Source organism: Cryptomeria japonica, chromosome 2, assembly GCF_030272615.1.
Source record: "Cryptomeria japonica chromosome 2, Sugi_1.0, whole genome shotgun sequence".
NCBI classification, from domain to species: Eukaryota; Viridiplantae; Streptophyta; class Pinopsida; order Cupressales; family Cupressaceae; genus Cryptomeria; species Cryptomeria japonica.
In genome coordinates this window covers 559,561,056-559,578,213 of record NC_081406.1, presented here as the reverse complement: position 1 = coordinate 559,578,213, position 17,158 = coordinate 559,561,056, and the positions used below count along the sequence as shown (strand labels likewise).

Genomic DNA, 17,158 nt, shown 5'->3' with positions numbered 1-17,158 from the left:
TCAGATGTTCAAGACTCAATAAATTTATTTAACCAGTCATCGTTTGTTTATGTTATTAATCTTCTTTGTTAATATATTGCATTGCTCTTTTAATCTTCTTGTGCAAACTTCTTTAACCAATTGCTGATCAATAATGACACTTCTTAATCATGTCATTCTTTCTCCTCATAAATCGCTGCATATTGATGTTTGGTTTGTTATTCTTATACTTCGTCATTTCAATAAGTCGACCTTGCATTCACAAGTGTTCTTTCACTTGGGCAAATGGCATCCTTGCAAGTTTATATTAAGCTTTAACTTGCTGTTGATTCATTAGATCACTGCTCACTGTCTTGAAATCACTTGTTAACAATTCTTCTTTATCACTCGTCGTGATTTGCAAATCTTACTTCATGGTCTTTAATGTTGTTCATCTCTTTTTCCAATTGTATCAGCCTTATCTATAAAGATAATACAAGGAGCTTTCATAAGGCACCAACAAGATTATATATAGTCTTATAAATTTATTGTTGCATATTGACATCAATGATAATATTTCCACTCTTCATATCAAAGGCAAACTTGTCTATAACATTGCCCCTGTCTTATATATCTATGATGCACAATTAAACAATCTCAACTGATTTCCTTTGACATGAATGACAATATTTCTAACAATTCCATCATTCATACCACACAGATTTGTTTGTTTTGATTAGTCTGTTATCGTTGTTGGTGTTTATTTATGTAGGTTTTCTAATTTATTTTGTAATCTATTTCATGAGTTTGTTCCACAGAATTTGTTATAGGCTATCTATACCCAACTGCTAATAGAGAAATGCAAGGCGTCTACATAGGGATTGTATTTGCGATATTCTCTAATAGTTCCACTTCATTTGAGCGAAATTGGTGTACATACTCCTTTGTGCACTCTGTGAAATGCAATTTAATGGCAGCATGTAAGGTGGAAATGCTAGTTTATGCTGGAAGGGGGCACAAAGTTGAGGAATGTAGATTCAGAGTGAATTGATTTGGATTTTTCAGCTGCCACACAATCTTTACTTTCTTTTGAGTTGGATACCCAACATGCTTCTAGTGCGTGTAGTAGTGGGGTTGCATGTGGCTCTGCTAATCTACCTGCATCATCTAATGTCAATGATGATGTTGATATTGATCTTCATGATGACCCATATGACGCTGATTGCTAACTATCAATGATGACGTTGATATTGATCCTCAGATTTCTGATCCATTCTTGATGCATGAGAGATATGACTAGATGCATGCTCAATGGGAGCAAAATGGGAGAACGCATACAACCATGCTGCATGATCAACACTGCCAACTGCAATAAGCTCTCTACTATGCATGTCTTTGATGAGCACTGAATCAGGGGTAAACTCAATTGTCTTGCCTGTCCCACTGTGAGTAATTTGGTAGATTGAAAGAAGGTTAGAACATAATGCAGGGATACAAAGAACATTATTGAATGTGCCACTATCAACCTCAATATAACTACTCCCATCAACACTCATGTAAGTGTTATTACTCATCAATATTTGTGGAAATAAATGATGCCCAAAAGAAGAGAGCATACCCTTTGATGATGCCATATGATGTGAAGCTCCTGAATAATCTTTACTTTCTTTCGAGTTGGATACTTGATATGCTTCTAGTGCAAGTGGTAGTGGGGTTGCATGTGGTTCGGCTAATCTATCTGGATCATCTAATGTCAATGATGATGTTGATATTGATTTTCATGATGACCCATATGATGCTGATTGCTAATTGTATTATTTATTTGTTGAATTAAGGAAGAATGAATTCAAATATCTATTAACATTCAAGTTTTGACAAATTGATATGAAATTATTATATTGTATTTCAAATTTGTAATATTTATGGTAGTTGTGTTTAGCATATGAATGATATTTGGAATTTGAAATTCAAATTTGTTTTTAAGGATGCAAATATTGAAATATGCATATATTTATGATTTTTAAATGTTTTTTTTTGTATGGAAGTACCAGGCCACAATTTCTTTTGCTTCGTACTCACGTACTTGGACCCATTCCCATTCTTGATTAGGCAGCTTATATTTATCATTAGGAAAAAATCACTAGTCTCCAAAAATCTCATTTCTTTGCTTGGTATTGTTTCTTGCCAAGGGAAGGAATGTTGCTTGGTGTTCATGTATCTTCATGATCATCCTTTGTCGAGCATCTACAATCATTTTACGAGATTTCACATTATGGGGGGTTGACATAGTTTGTGTCTTTTGTTCTTATGCGGGGTATATCCATTGTACATTGATGAATGAAACCCTAGGTGCAAATCCTAATGCTGAAATTAGGAGAAGTAAAGCAATGTAAAGTAGGAGCTAAATTAAGCTCAACTACATCTAGAACCTAATTAACTCTAGATAATAAAAAGCACCTAAGTTTAGGTTAAGTGAAAAAGCAATTAAAGGACCTAATTAACTAGCTTGCCGGTTTGGGTTCGAAGAACCGGTACAACAAAATTTTGAAAAGGGGTTTGGGTTCGTTAGTACAAAAACATGAAATTTTGTTTATATATATATATATTTTAATATTTGTGCAACCTGTAAGCATGAATTAAGATTAGCATGTCACATAGCATCATATAAACAACAAAACAAACATAAACTTGTAATCATAGCATCATGATCATACCATAATAGCATCATATACATCAAGTTTAATATCAAAATATTCAAGTATCATTATTTCTATTTTTAACTATATAAAGTTTGATCATCAAATGGATCAGCTAATTCATCCTCCTCATCATTGACATTGACATTAGATGAGCCAACGCCACTTGCACTTGCACTATAAGTTTGCTTGCCCTCCAAGTCATCAAGTGTCAATGCAAGAAGCTGAGAAGTGGGAGCGTCCAAATCATTATGCTCTGGCTCTATATCCCACATCTTCGTTTCCCCTTGTGTGTAGTCACATTGTTTGTGTGAAAGAAGATGTAGGTTGGAATGCACATATATTAAATTCTCCGCTCTTTTTGATAGCAACCTATTGCGCTTTACTGAGTGGATGAAAGAGTATGTGCTCCAATTTCTTTCTGAAGCAGATGAACTAGCAACCTATGAAGACAAAGTAAACTATAAATAAACATGTGATAAATTTTAATTAATGAAACCTACTTGTGATAAAACTTTTACAGCGAGGGGTTGTAGGTGTTGGAAGCATGCACCATGGAAGTACCACCAGCTATGAGCATCCTTCTTGGATCTATGACGAAGTGCCTCAACACTTAGACCATTCCCATTTGCGAATTCTATGAACTCATTTGTAACACTATCTCGCAAATCATCATTAGGATATAGTCTAAGACTAAGTTACCGGTTCGGGTTCGGCAAAAAAAAAAATTTCTTGGGTGTACAAGTTCGTCCTTACACACACACACACACACACACACACACACACACACAGATATATACAATCCATACAAAAATAAAACATACAATAAAATAAAATATATATATATAGATATTTTAATTATATATATATATATATATACACATATTATATATATGTTCAATATATACAATTCATACAAAAATAAAATATACAATGTAACTTTCCATACATAAATGATAAATGATAAATGATAAATCCATAATTGCCAATGCCAATAAATATTCATATATCGCAAATGTAATCAGTAAACTAATAACTATAGTCTAATATCATATTCATAATTTGCAAAAAAGATAATATTCAATTTAAAAAGTCATAAAGGGGCGAATTAGAGTTTTATTATAAAAAAACTATTTTAAAAAGTCTTTTTTTTAATTGTTTTTTGACCCGTGGGCCCCGTTTTTAGGAACCCATGGGCCTGGGTTCACGCGGGCCCCCTTGGGTTCCACCCGGGTCCTTCCTAGGTGGCCGGGTTCCCTGTGGGTCCAGGGAACCCGACCACCTGGGAAGGACCCGGGTGAAACCCAAGGAGAACCCAGGGAGAACCAGGACCGGGCAAGAACCAGGACCCGAACCCAGGCTAAAAGGGGAAGAACCGGTATCTTAGGTCTAAGAAATGCTGCCTTGTACCCATCAGATACTTCTAGATCTCTCCATGGTGGAATCCTTCTTGGTTTATCAAGAAACTGATTGCTATAGTACTTTGGTGTCAAGGCATAGGCAAGAAGATGCAAAGGAGTGGTCATCTTATTCCACCTTTCTACAATAATTTGTTTCACTTCTTTGAAGAATTTCTCCTCGGGGTCATTCTCTTTTGCATTTATAGTGAACTTTATTTTTTCAAGCATTGAGTCAATGCCATCATAAATCTCACCAATGCAAGGCCTATCCATGTCGGTATAGCAAATCATACTCATAATGGGCTCAGTGATACTTAGGAGATATGTAACAAGATCCCACCATTTCTCATTCAATATTCTCTCCCTAATTTTTTCTGCCCCCTCATTGCTTCTCTGCTTCCATACAGTCCAATTGTTGCTGATCACCATATTGCATAGTGCCACTCTAACTTTCACAAGTCGTCTTAAGACGATTCTGTTTGATGCAAAATGGGTCTCAGCAACCTATAACACAAATTAATGCCAAAATGATTTAAAAATAAAGCCAAACTTTAAAGAGGAATACACAATATAGCTTACACAATGATATTATGAACATTGAAATTAAAAAATCAGAAAATGTAAAATAAAATTACTATTTCACTTACCTTCAATAGCTCCAAATTCGAAAAGGATCTAAAAATCCTTTGAGACATGTTGTGGTTTGTGATGAACATCTGGATGTCCTCAGCCTTTGCATACACATCTCTGATCCATTTTATTTTAGTCCCAATCCTCTGTAGCATAAGATTGAGTGAATGGACGGTACAAGGTGTCCAAAAGATGTGATCACAGCGTTCCTCAACCAACAAACCAGCAGCTCTACAATTTCTTGCATTGTCCGTTATGACTTGGACAACATTGCGGGGTCCCACTGACTCAATGGCGGAGATGAGAATTTCTGCAATAAATTATGCCATCTTTTACTTGGCCCTCACAATCCACAACTTTCAAAAACATTGCCCCTTTAGAGGACACCGCTATGACATTGATCAATGGATGATTTTTAGCATCTTTCCACCCATCTAAAACAATTGTTACACCTGTCTCAGCCCATGAATCCCTTATGGGTTTCAATGCGTCTCCAACCCTCTTCACCTCTTTGTCCAATAATGTTCCACATACCTTCTCATAACCTGGGCCCTTATACCCTCTTGGAGCTTCATTAACACTTTTTATCATTTGCTTCCAATATGGGGAGCGAACAACATTGAAAGCCAACCCATTTGCACAAATGCACCTTTCTATATCTTGGTCAGCAATGGCTCTACTCTCATTTTGAAATGCGGTTTCTAAAGGCCTCTTTGTTCTTTTGTGTGTCAAGGGTGGTTCATTTTCAGGTTCATTTGTGGAAAAGAAGGGGTGGTCTTGTACTACAACATCGGGATTAGATGGGGCTTACATTCCCCTTGTTTTCTTTGATGCGGTTTGATTCAATCTACGGGCTTCTCTCTCTTCTGCCTCCACATGCTGCTTAAAATATTTCATCACTGTCTCATCTGGTATAGGTTTACCATCTTTTCCAGGGCATTTTTTGATGCCTCTTCCTTTTATTCCACACAAATGGCCTACCACCCGATAATATGAACTATTATGTTCAATACCACATCCTTGACATCTCCAATGGAATCCCCCACCTCTTGGAAGTTGGTTTAAAATGTCAACATACTTCCATAAGGGAGAATTCAGATTATTTCTTTGTTTTGTAATTGTTTGTTCATTGCCAACGGAGGAAGAGGTAGATGCCATTCTAGTTCCAATGGCAAGAAATAACATAAACATGTTCAAAAACAAAAACAAAATAATGAAAAACAATTAATGTTTCATGTTTGACAATTTGTGAAACAAAAATAGTTGGAAAAAAATGTTTAAAAACCTACCTCTTGTAGCCAATGGGAGCTTGCAAATGTATGGAAATGATGCTGCACCACTTGTTGAAGCTTCAAAAATCAGTCTTCAACTCCTCCTATTTGATCTTGGAAGCCAAACTTTGTTCACCCTTTCTTCAACCTGTTGTGAAAAAACTTTTGTTTGCAACACAAATGAGGAGAAATGAGCCAAGATTATGTTTTAGAAGTCACTTTTAGGGTATAAAATTGACTTTTTACATGGCGGATTTAAATTTTTTTTTGAATTTTGCATAAAAAAATCCGTTTTGGGCCACCCAGCCGTTCGGGTTCGACCTGGTTCGATCTTGGTCTACTCAGGTTTGAACCAGGTCGAACCCCCTTTGGGAAATTTGAACCCTGGTCGAACCAAGGCCAGACCGGACCTGAACCAGTGACCCGGACCATACTAGACCCGAACCAGGGAGGTGTGGAGGCAAACCCGGTAAGCTAGCTAATTAATAAATAATTAAATAAATGTCCTAAAATTACTCCAATAGCTCGCCAACTCCCCTCTCCTCCTTAAGATTAACTTAGGGATAAGCTAAAGAGCTAATGATGAATGTAAAATGCATGCATGAATGAGTCTTGACAACTAGGCTTGATTAGGTGCTCATGTACAAACCAATACAACCCACACCAATGAGGTCTCTCTAAACGGAGAAAAGGAGAAAAATCACATAGGAAAAAAACCCTCTCCAAAGTACTACATGTGACTAAGATGGAGGACTCCAAGTGGCCTGTCAAGTACATAATCAGTCATAGAAGTACAATGAGTATCCCCCCATAAGAGAGAGAAGAAGAGACGATGTATCCCCCTCATAAGAGCGAAGCACCAATGCCAAAGATGAAGGCTCGAGGACATATGCTGATGAAGATCCAAGAGCGGCAAACCACGTTCCTCCCCTTCGGAAGAAACAATTCAAGTGGTCAAGATTGAAACAACTCCATGATTGCTCAATTGTTCAATTGTTTGGATTATGATATGCCAAAGCAACTTAAGCAAATCCAAATAACTGTGAAAATACTTGCCAAACAATCTCTAAAGGCCATTGAAGATGGGATGACAAGAATGCTCAAATTGCCATCAAGGAGGAATGGAATATTGTCAATCATGTTTGCAATGTCCGGAGTCTGTGATGTATCGAATAACCCTGCAATATTTAGCAAGTACTCATGCCACTCTACTAAATTGGAAGGGAACAATCAACCTGCCCAAGTGAACTAATCTCTGAAGAAGCAAGACGTGGACGAGGAATCACTGCAGATGACTGAAGCACACATAGGCTCAACTGAACAAACCTCCCCTCAGATTTCTGATCCACTCTCAATGTATGGGAGATTGGACTAGATACATGCTCAATTGGAGCAAAATTAGAGAACTCATACAACCTTGCTACATGACCAACACTGCCAATTGCAATAAGCTCTCTACTATGCATGTCTCTGGTCAGCATTGAATTAGGGGTGAACTCAACTATCTTGCTTGTCCCACTGTGAGTAATATGGTAGATGGAAAGAAGGATAGAAGATAATGCATGGACACAAAGAGCATTATTGAATGTGCCATTGTCAACCTCAATAGAACCACTGCCATTAACACTCATGTAAGTATTGCTACCCATCAATATCTGTGGAAATGAATGATGCTCAAAAGAAGAGAACATAGCCTTTGATGATGCCATATGATGTAAAGCTCCTGAATCAAGAAGCCATTTAGAGGACTTTGAATGTATCGATGCTCATCATGTCTTGGCTTGGTGCAATAAGCACAATTAGGCTTGCCCTTCTTGGATAAAGACCTCTTGGAAGAGGTGGACGAATCTAAATCATGTCAATGTGACTCTGAAGTTGGAGGAGCCGATTGTGTACCTTTGTTCTTTTGCTTCTTCTGTTTCCCTATAGATGTAGGAGTCTGAGCAACCAAGGCTTGAGATTTGTAATCCGAAATAAAATCAAGTTGTGATAGCTTAGCCTGCTCTCGTGTCAAGTCCTCACAAAACACCTCAAATGAAGGCATAGTGAATGCTGTACCCAAAGCATCCATGGTGGAATAGAACGATGAAGCAAAGAATTGAAATTGGCCTTGAATCTTGGACAAAATTAGGAAGATGCACTCCTTATTGGTCTTTTGCTTGCCACAACTCTGTAACTGTGATCTAATGGATTTTGAACTTCTCCAGAGTTCTTAATGGAAGGAAATGAATCAGGTGTTAGTGATGTCAAAACTGTCTCAAGCTGAAGTGCACGAAACTCATTAATACCCCCAAATATTTGCTCAAATTTGAGCCACATAGCCCTAGGAGTGGTGCAGGAATCAATAGGGAACTGGAGACTGTCTAAAACATGTAGGCCAGTCAAACCCATAGCCTGATCCGTCTTGTCCCTATGTTGAATGATTGCAAACTCATTAGTTAAGTTGGGTTGGGTTTGATCCAAACAAGACCACAAACCTCTAGACCAAATCGATTTGATCATTGTAGTCTTCTAGCTATGATAGTTATGAGGGTTGAGTTTCTCAATAAAAGGATCTGCCATTAGGCTAGGGTTAGAGCAAAATAGGAATATGAAAGATGATGATTCTACCCTCACAACAAGAAAAAAATGAACGCTTTTGCTCTTGTATTAGTTAAGAAATCACGAAATTGAGAAATGACAAAAATTAAGATCATTGAGTACTTGGAGAATACTTTGGAAAAATTGACTGCATATCCAAATAGAGGACCTTGAGAGCATTCCAACAATATGCGGAAGTTGAAAAACGAAGTCTATATGCTCAAGTTATGTCCCTGGAAGTGTGAAACTGAAAGCTGACTTTGGAGGCTTGGTATGGAAAATTGGTGTAGAATTTGATCAAACCACTTATAGAATCAAGTTGGCGCTAGAACTAGCTTTTTGACAATACCCTTTTTGATCAATTTTGACTATGTATGACGAAGTTATGGGCAAAACGCCAACTACATGTCAATTAGGGCTTGGAAGGCTTGAAGGGTTCCCAGCAAACGGAAAATTTTCGAAAATAGCAATTTTCCGAAAATATTAAGTTTCCGAAAATAGAAACTATTTGACAATCTAAAGTTTTTGAAAATAGAAATTTTTCCAAAAATGGAAACTTGCCGAAAACGAAAACTTTAGGAAAATACAAATTTTTCAAAAATGGAATCTTTCTGAAAACTTTTGCAAAGAATTAATTGATCTCCGATTTCGACAAATTGATAGTCAATTTTAGGGTTCTCGGGCCTCTTGAGTGTGATGGTGACCTTTGTTTCGCTCCGAAGTGCCTAGATTTTTCAGCTACCCCTAAATTTTGCCTCGATTTTTCGTGCCCTCAGCTTTTAACCCGATCTTTCAACTTCTCGGATTTTGATGAAACAATAGTCGATCTTAGGATTTTTCGACGTTGCAAATGCAATGGGAACTTTTGTTTGAGCCCAAAGTGCACAAAAAATCTCCTCAAGTTGGATCCCCCAAGAATGCGAATAGGAATTTGACAGAAAAAGGTCCAATACTGTGTAGAAGTTGATGATCAACCATAGGAGCCAAGAATCATTTGCAAGCATAACACCTTTCACACAAAAGAGATCAAGCAAAGATTGTATGCTTTATGACAACTAGAGAATTCTGTATTGTTGCATAAAGCAATATTGGAGGTGCAATTACAATGAATGAATCAATCCTTATAAAGGATGAATGAAACCCTAGGTGCGAACCCTAATGTTAAAATTAGGAGAACTAAAGCAATGCAAAGTAGGAGCTAAATTAAGCTCAACTACATCTAGATGTAATGTTAGAGAAGCAAACTTTAGATAATAAAAAGCACACAAGTTTAGTTCAAGTGAAACCACAATCAAAGGACCTAATTAATAAATAATTAGATAATTGTCCCAATATTACTCCAACACTTCTTTCCCTTGTAAATATATGTTTGCATCTTTCCTCTTTTGTAGGGGGGTTTTTGTCTACAGGTTTTAACCTTTTGCTTTGCTTGTGTTAGAAATTTGTTTAAACATGGGTAACTAACATGGCCTTTTAGTCGGGACCTATTCTTGCATCTTTGCATGTATTATTCCCCCTAAGTTGTACTTAAGAGGGGTGTTGGTGTGAACATTGTATATTACCTAACTAGTTTCATATTAAGTCCTATTCACACTTAAGATTACTAATGTCATTTCCTTTGTGTTTATATCATAGGATTAGGAAATTTGTCACGATCTTAGTTTTCCCTAGGTTTTCATCCTTGCCTTTATAATAAGGAAAAAAATATACAATTACACATCTCATAAATGCAGGTTGCTGTGCTTATTTTTCCAAAGATCTTGGAACAACAATTTAGAAGTTTTCTAGAGCAGTCATGAATAATTTGAATGGGGAATTCACACAAGATTTGTGCATGGGACCCCCAAATTGACTAATTTGCCAATTGGACCTTTAAACTAACAATTGCGAGGTGTATGTTAGGGATGAAGAAACTTAAGACATAGTATTTAAATAACAGTCAACAACACTTGCAAAATCTATCTAACGGCATATATGAAAGAAAATGGAATATTATGCATATGCAAGGTCAATGATTGATGTAGGAAACCCTTTCGGGAGAAAACCTACCACCAAAAGATGTTTTATACTTTTCAGAATTAGAGAAAGGATTCAATGCAACAAGGTCTTTGGACTTTTTATAGAGTTTTAATCTACAACATACTTCTGCAATCACTCTAATTGAACCAACAATTAATTTTATCAGCACATAGTCAAATCTTCAAACCTTCTAACCTTGGCACATTCACGAGGTTATATATATATAGATGCATTCATGGGAATACTAACAGCCTAACTTTTCAACCCTGTACAATATCAAGAGTCATGTAACCATAATCCGATCATACTTGAAGTCAACATACCACATGAATCACCAAGTATGATGTCTCCATATGGAACATCACCTTGTACATTTTGCCGTTACGGCACAATATGAATCAATAGTTATAACCTCAACACCACTGGTATACATGTATGATTCCAGTATAACTGCGACTGCTAGCTAGCTCCTTGCTTGCAGTAGCTCACACCAACAATACATTAGTTTTGGCTGCTTGCAGGACCTTGTGCTATCTTTCAGAACATTAATCATTCTACTCTCTGATTGTGCCACATGAACTCTAATAATGCCGAAGTGCTCCTCTATAACTTTTTATGCTCTAGCAAACACTAATAATCACATATGTGGTTGTTGTCACAACACTGGCACATGTAGACAAACCATTTATGTTTGCACTGCATTTAGTGCCATAACATCAGCACATGTTAGTCAACACCAATGCTATACTGCAATACCTCAAAACTCACTACGTACCACCACACTGTAATTTGCAGACAAACTCTTCCTACAAAAACTCTCTAGAGGTGAATATCATCCAAGACCCCCAGAATTCACTGTGGAATATTTTATTGCACGGATGACACTATGTGCTTTTTTGTCAATCTCATAGTTTCATTTGTGATTGTGGATATTCTTTTTTATATCTACGTTAGGGTGTATGAGCTTGCAGTGTCATTTCAAATTGCATTGAATTGGGAGGTGTCAGCTTGATGGAAGTTCCATGGTTTATGTAACCTCATAACCTTGGAATTTCTTCAGTGGTGTTCAAAATTATATTAAGGGTTATATTAACCAGTTATGCATTCATCTACTAGTTGGAAAAGATTTGTTTCTTGCTGATTTGTGCTGGGTGTTTTCTGCATCATAGCCTGCACTGTACTGAATATGTAAATAATGTGCCCTACACTTGTCTGTATCTATACTTATTGAATACGAGAGAAATTGTTCCTTGCCTATTATTAAAATATCATCACACTAGCAATATTATGAGATATTCCTTGTGGATGCTATTATGGAAGTTGTCCAAATGATTGTTTTGCTAGATTCTGTTTGTATAAAAGCTATTGTGTTTTGTCACCTGAAAAATTATGTTGGTTTCATTATTTGGCATTTGCATATTTATCAGTACATGTGTGTTTGGATTTTCTTCCAGAACGTAGCCATTCGACATCTGAGCAACAGCATGTTGAAGAAATGACCCCAGTTAAATCTACGGGCATAGAATTTCAACAAATAACAAAAAATTCAGTAAACATTCACAATCAGGCTCTTAACTATGAGGGGTATGAGAATGCTTCATCCATTGAAGAGCAAAAAGCAGGGTCTTATGTGACACCAGGAAGTTTCAATTTGGTGAGAAATTATCAGGTGATGATGCCTGAATATCTTGCTCATGGACATGTTGGGACAATTCATGGTGACAGCAGAATGCCAGAAATCATGGGTTTTGCTGGGAGGAATGGAGAGAACATGGAATTTGATAAATTTGAGCACAATAAAGGGCAAGCCTTTGAACACAATCATGTTAGTAATGGCTTGGGTGACGCTAGTATACCTGTACAGGGTCAAAGCCAGCCTTCTTCATGGACTAATGATGCCAGACAAGGACATGATAATAACAAAGTTGAGGGCAACGTGCCTGCAGAGAAAAGAACTGGAAGCCCTATTAATGAGGGGACAAGCGATAGTGAATCAGATGAAGTGCTATATACTGCAAATGGATTGCAACGAGGTCGCAGAAGCAGCAGCAATCAGTCTCCAGGAAACAGCAGATTGAGATCTTGCAGGTTTGATGCAAAATCTGTTTACTCTACTTATTATTCGGGTATCCTGGCAGGCATTGGTTGTTTCATTTATTGTCAGTCAGTATCTGTAAGAGGCGAAAAGTTGTTTAGTGTCATCTTTGATTATATATATCTTTGGATCACAAAATTATTACATTATTAAATCTCTATTTGTAGTCTTAGTGTTCTCAGGTTTCGAGTATACATCAGAAATTACAACATCCTTGATGTCATAGTTTCATTATATATCCAGATTGTCACCCATTAGCTGCATGTTTCAGCCGATCTCCCAGGCGACATAGGAGCAGAACCAGGTCACCCAGGAGAGGATGTGACACCAAAGATGGTGAGCAAGAAAAAGGAACATGTCTCAATTTTGAAAGAGGAATGTGCTATGAAGGGTCTTCTTGTAGGTTTGTTCATCACAAAGCTGGTGCTAACAGTATTGTGGACTATTCTGATGAAGAAAGTGAAGAGGGCAAATGTTTGAAAGAGATGGAGCAAGACCACAAAGGCAACAGCACATCCCCTGGTAAAAAGTCTGATGGGCATGATAGCTCTGTTGCAAGAGAGGAGAAGAAACATGAGGTATCTAAGAACGATGATTCTTCTGGAAAAGTTGAGAAATCACCAGAATGGGATTTGGATTTTGCTTCAGAGTCATATTCTGCATATTTTGACAGAGAGATCTTTCAGCCTTCTGTCCTGCATAGAGAAGGGTCGGAATCACAGCGCTTGCGGAGGGATGACTTTAGGCCACTACCCTTGCGAAAGGAGGACTTCGAACCACAGATCCTTTCACGTGAAGACATCCCATCTCAGCCCTTTCAAAGAGAAGGGTTACAGCCACTGCCCTTGCAAAGAGAAGGCTTGCGTGCACAACTTTTGCATGGGGATGATTTGCTAGCTCATCGCCTGAAAAGAGAAGATGGACGAACACCATTGCTGCTTCAAAGAGAAGGATTACTGTCACCACCTCTGCGAAGAGAAGATATGCATCCACAATTCATACGTGGGGAAGATTCTCGTGCCCGTCTTTTGAATAGAGAAGAGGGACGGCCTTCATTGCTGCCTCACGAAGATATGCAAAGGATGCATAAACAGCCTTTCCTCCAGGAAGACCTACGGGCAAAAGCTTTTATTCAAGATGATTTACGTGCACACCCTTTATTTCATGAAGATGTACGTGCAAGGCCTTTATTTCGTGAAGATGTGGAATTATCTCAGGATCGAGCACGTGCAGACTCTTTTTCCCGAGAATATCTACGTGCACCATTATTGCGCAAAGAGTTGCATGCACATCCTTTACGTTGTGAAGACATACGCAGTCTGCCTCTACTCAGAGGAGCTTCTTCTGGTCAGCCCTTGCTTCGGGATGATTTCCAAGTCCCATCTCTACTCTCAGATGACCTCAATCGTGTGAAACAGCTCAGGAGAGATATCCTATTAGATCCACTTCATAGAGGCAATTTACGATCTAACGATGAAGAATTGCAATACCGTGCACTGCTTCGAGAAGAGATCCGTGCTCAACATTTGCTCAGGGAGAAGTCCCGACTAAATGCTGAAGGTTTTCTACCCAGGGAAGATTTGCATCCAAGGCTCTTGTCAAGAGAAGAGGCACGCTTGAAAGCATTAGTCAGAGATTTTTCTTCTAATCAGCTAGATGTTTCAATGGGGAAGATTGACCCCCTTCTATATAGAAATCCTTCCATACAGAAAAATATTGCATTGCCGGTTAATTCATCTTTCTCACCACATCTAGATCTGATGAGGAATACAGGTCCTTCACTTCTGGGACGTACGAGTTCTTTTTTAAATCATCCTAGAGAAGTTTCTTTTCTTGGAGAGCGTCACACATTACATTCAGAGGTTCCTTTCAGAATGAATGCAAATCCCCTATCTCAGCCCGACTTAGTACCTTCAGTGCCACATACTTTGCCACCTCATTCACCAAGAAACACTTCCCCTCAAAATATATATAGGACTGGAGTTCAACCTCAGCCAACTTATCGCTATTCTAATGATCGAGGACCATCTGTGCCTGCTCTATCAAGCCAACGTGGGTCTACTCCTGGAGGCCCATATGATACTTGGCATGATAGTACTGATCCTGCCTTAAGATCAAAGCTATTTGATATTTATAGGGGTGAACAAATTGATCCTATGGGAGCTGTAATGGTGTCTGATGTGAGACAACAATTGGCGGATGTTTACCATGAGAATGATAGCGGCAATGCTAAAACTAGTGCACCAGTTCAACCCGGGAATGCTAAAGATAGTTATAAAGCTGATTATGCAGTTGAAGCAGCTACAGATGCTGAAGTAGGTGTAGTTGATAATGAAAGCCCCCAGCTTGTTAGGGAGAGGGAGGGGAGTCCAGGGCACCATTTAGATGTGACAACTACAGGAGCAGGAGAGATTGATGTGGACCAGACACATGCAAATGAGAAAACGAGAAATATTAAGGAAATCAAAGCAATGAAGGTCTTTAGAATGGCACTTGCAGAATTAGCAAAGGAGTTACTTAAACCAACATGGCGAGAGGGCCACATGAGCAAGGAGGCATTTAAATTAATTGTTAAAAAGGCTGTTGATAAGGTTGCAGGGACATTGCAAAGTCATCAAATACCAAACACCCAGGAGAGAATTGACCAGTATCTTGAGTCATCACGGGTTAAGTTTACAAAGCTTATTGAGGTGTGTTTTTCAGGGTTAGATATTTATATGTATCTTATTGATATAACAATTTCTTTAACTATTCTAAAATTTTTAGTGATTTTATCTGCAGGGATATGTTGAAAAATATGTCAAAGTCTGAATTACTTATTTGAGGAAGTGGAAACCATTTGCTGCTTAATTATAGGCTATGAATTGACTGGTTACATTTGAAGCCATTCTGACTAGGAGGCATGTTAATGACTCCTTAATATAGTGAAAATTTATAAGGATGGCTTTTGCATCAATTCTTTCTATCTTCCAGTTTCATATTAATTTTTTCCTTACGAGAAGGCACACTTGTACAGAACTTAGTAAGCCATTAAGGCTGTAATATCTTGAGATCTGGGAAAACATTTTTGAGGTAAAATTGTACTTTTTGAATTGTAACTTTCAGTTTGATATGGCGATTTCTTGCAAGGTGCAGTTGTATCTTTCAGCTTCAAGGAAATCTATTCATGCTAATTACCTTGAAAAACATCAAAATGGTGTTGTAAGGATTACATTCTTTGGTTCCTTTTGGATTATTTGAAATTCTATTAAAGATCCTACAAGAAACCTGCGATGAAAACAATTGTGCTGAGCTGTGCTTTCAGCTTCTAATGGGACTTCTGAGTTTACTATTTGGTTTCATTGATGTATGGAATCTTGGCAATTGTGCTTACTGCTATTCATATTTTTCTGTATGATCTATTTGGCTTTGCTAATTTTATTCACTGGATAATTTCATATATATTTACATGGTTGAATTGGAATGGTTGTTTTCATTTGCTTCTAACAAAAATCAAAATATCAAATTAGTTTTTCTGGCTCAATAATTTGCTTCGAAATTTGCTAAATTTTATGTTTTGCCAGTTTCAAGAGTCCCATGGTTATGTAGTCCATAGGTATTCATTATTGAAATCCCTTTTACGCTTTAACCTGGTTTCACCACACATGAATTCATGGTATTGTTCACCATGTTTGACATTGTGGCATACCCGTTTCTTTAAATGGTTGAACTTTCTGTTCATATAATTTAGATTTTGTGAATAAGTATCTTTTTTCTATTATGAAGGGATGATACGATATGGAGGGTATACTGTAAATTACTATTGACTGCAACGCTATAAATCATTATCAAATGATGTAAGCTGTGCCTGGCTATGCAGTTAGAAAAGTAACATGGCAAGAACTACTTGGATACCAGTATCTAATTTACAGCATTGATGAATTTTGATGCAAGGATCCCACAGGGACTAGGAGTCTGCAAATGAAAGAATGTAGAATGTGGTTTCTTCTTCAAAAGTATTTTCATAATTCTCTCGCCTGGCTGTCATATTCAACCCATCCATTTGTGTACTTGGGTAGACTCGTATTCACACTGGATATCTCATTGACTTTGGTAGTATGCTTGCTTATTTGTGTAACACTACTTGGGTAGTGCCCTAGAGGTATGTTCTGTATTATGGTAAATGCTATCAACTGGAGCTTATGAACTAAATGGCCAAGCCCACACAAAGCAGGGAGAAAAAAAGCCTACAACCACCTAGAACAGGAAACACCAAGAGTCTTAAAGTCGAGCCATGACACCCTTCATAGGGGGGCAACAAAGCAACGGGCAATATGCCTTCAAAGAATAGGCCACCTCCTACAGTGGTCACCTGTACACCCTTCTGGATGGGATTAGAGACTGTCACCTGAACACAGAGAAGGATAAACCATTTTCCTTGCAAGAGAGCCAGGAGCCAAGAGGAGGAACACGAACCGTAGCCTCAACTGAATCATTACATTTATCTATTAAAGAGGAGTCACTCGTAGA

The 17,158-nt window shown here is 37.8% G+C and overlaps 1 protein-coding gene across 3 annotated transcripts in view; it reads left to right on the top strand.

The window, feature by feature from the left end:
* LOC131038054 (uncharacterized) overlaps positions 1 to 15,998 on the top strand; it is a 64,270-nt gene extending 48,272 nt beyond the window's left edge. For all 3 annotated transcript variants that reach the window (XM_057970347.2, XM_057970346.2, XM_057970348.2), the window contains exons 4-6: positions 12,009 to 12,642; positions 12,921 to 15,339; positions 15,431 to 15,998. In XM_057970347.2, coding sequence (XP_057826330.2) covers positions 12,009 to 12,642; positions 12,921 to 15,339; positions 15,431 to 15,460 — 3,083 coding nt within the window. In that variant the 3' untranslated portion in view covers positions 15,461 to 15,998. The remainder of the gene's footprint in view (positions 1 to 12,008; positions 12,643 to 12,920; positions 15,340 to 15,430) is intronic.
* The last annotated feature ends 1,160 nt before the right edge of the window (positions 15,999 to 17,158 follow it).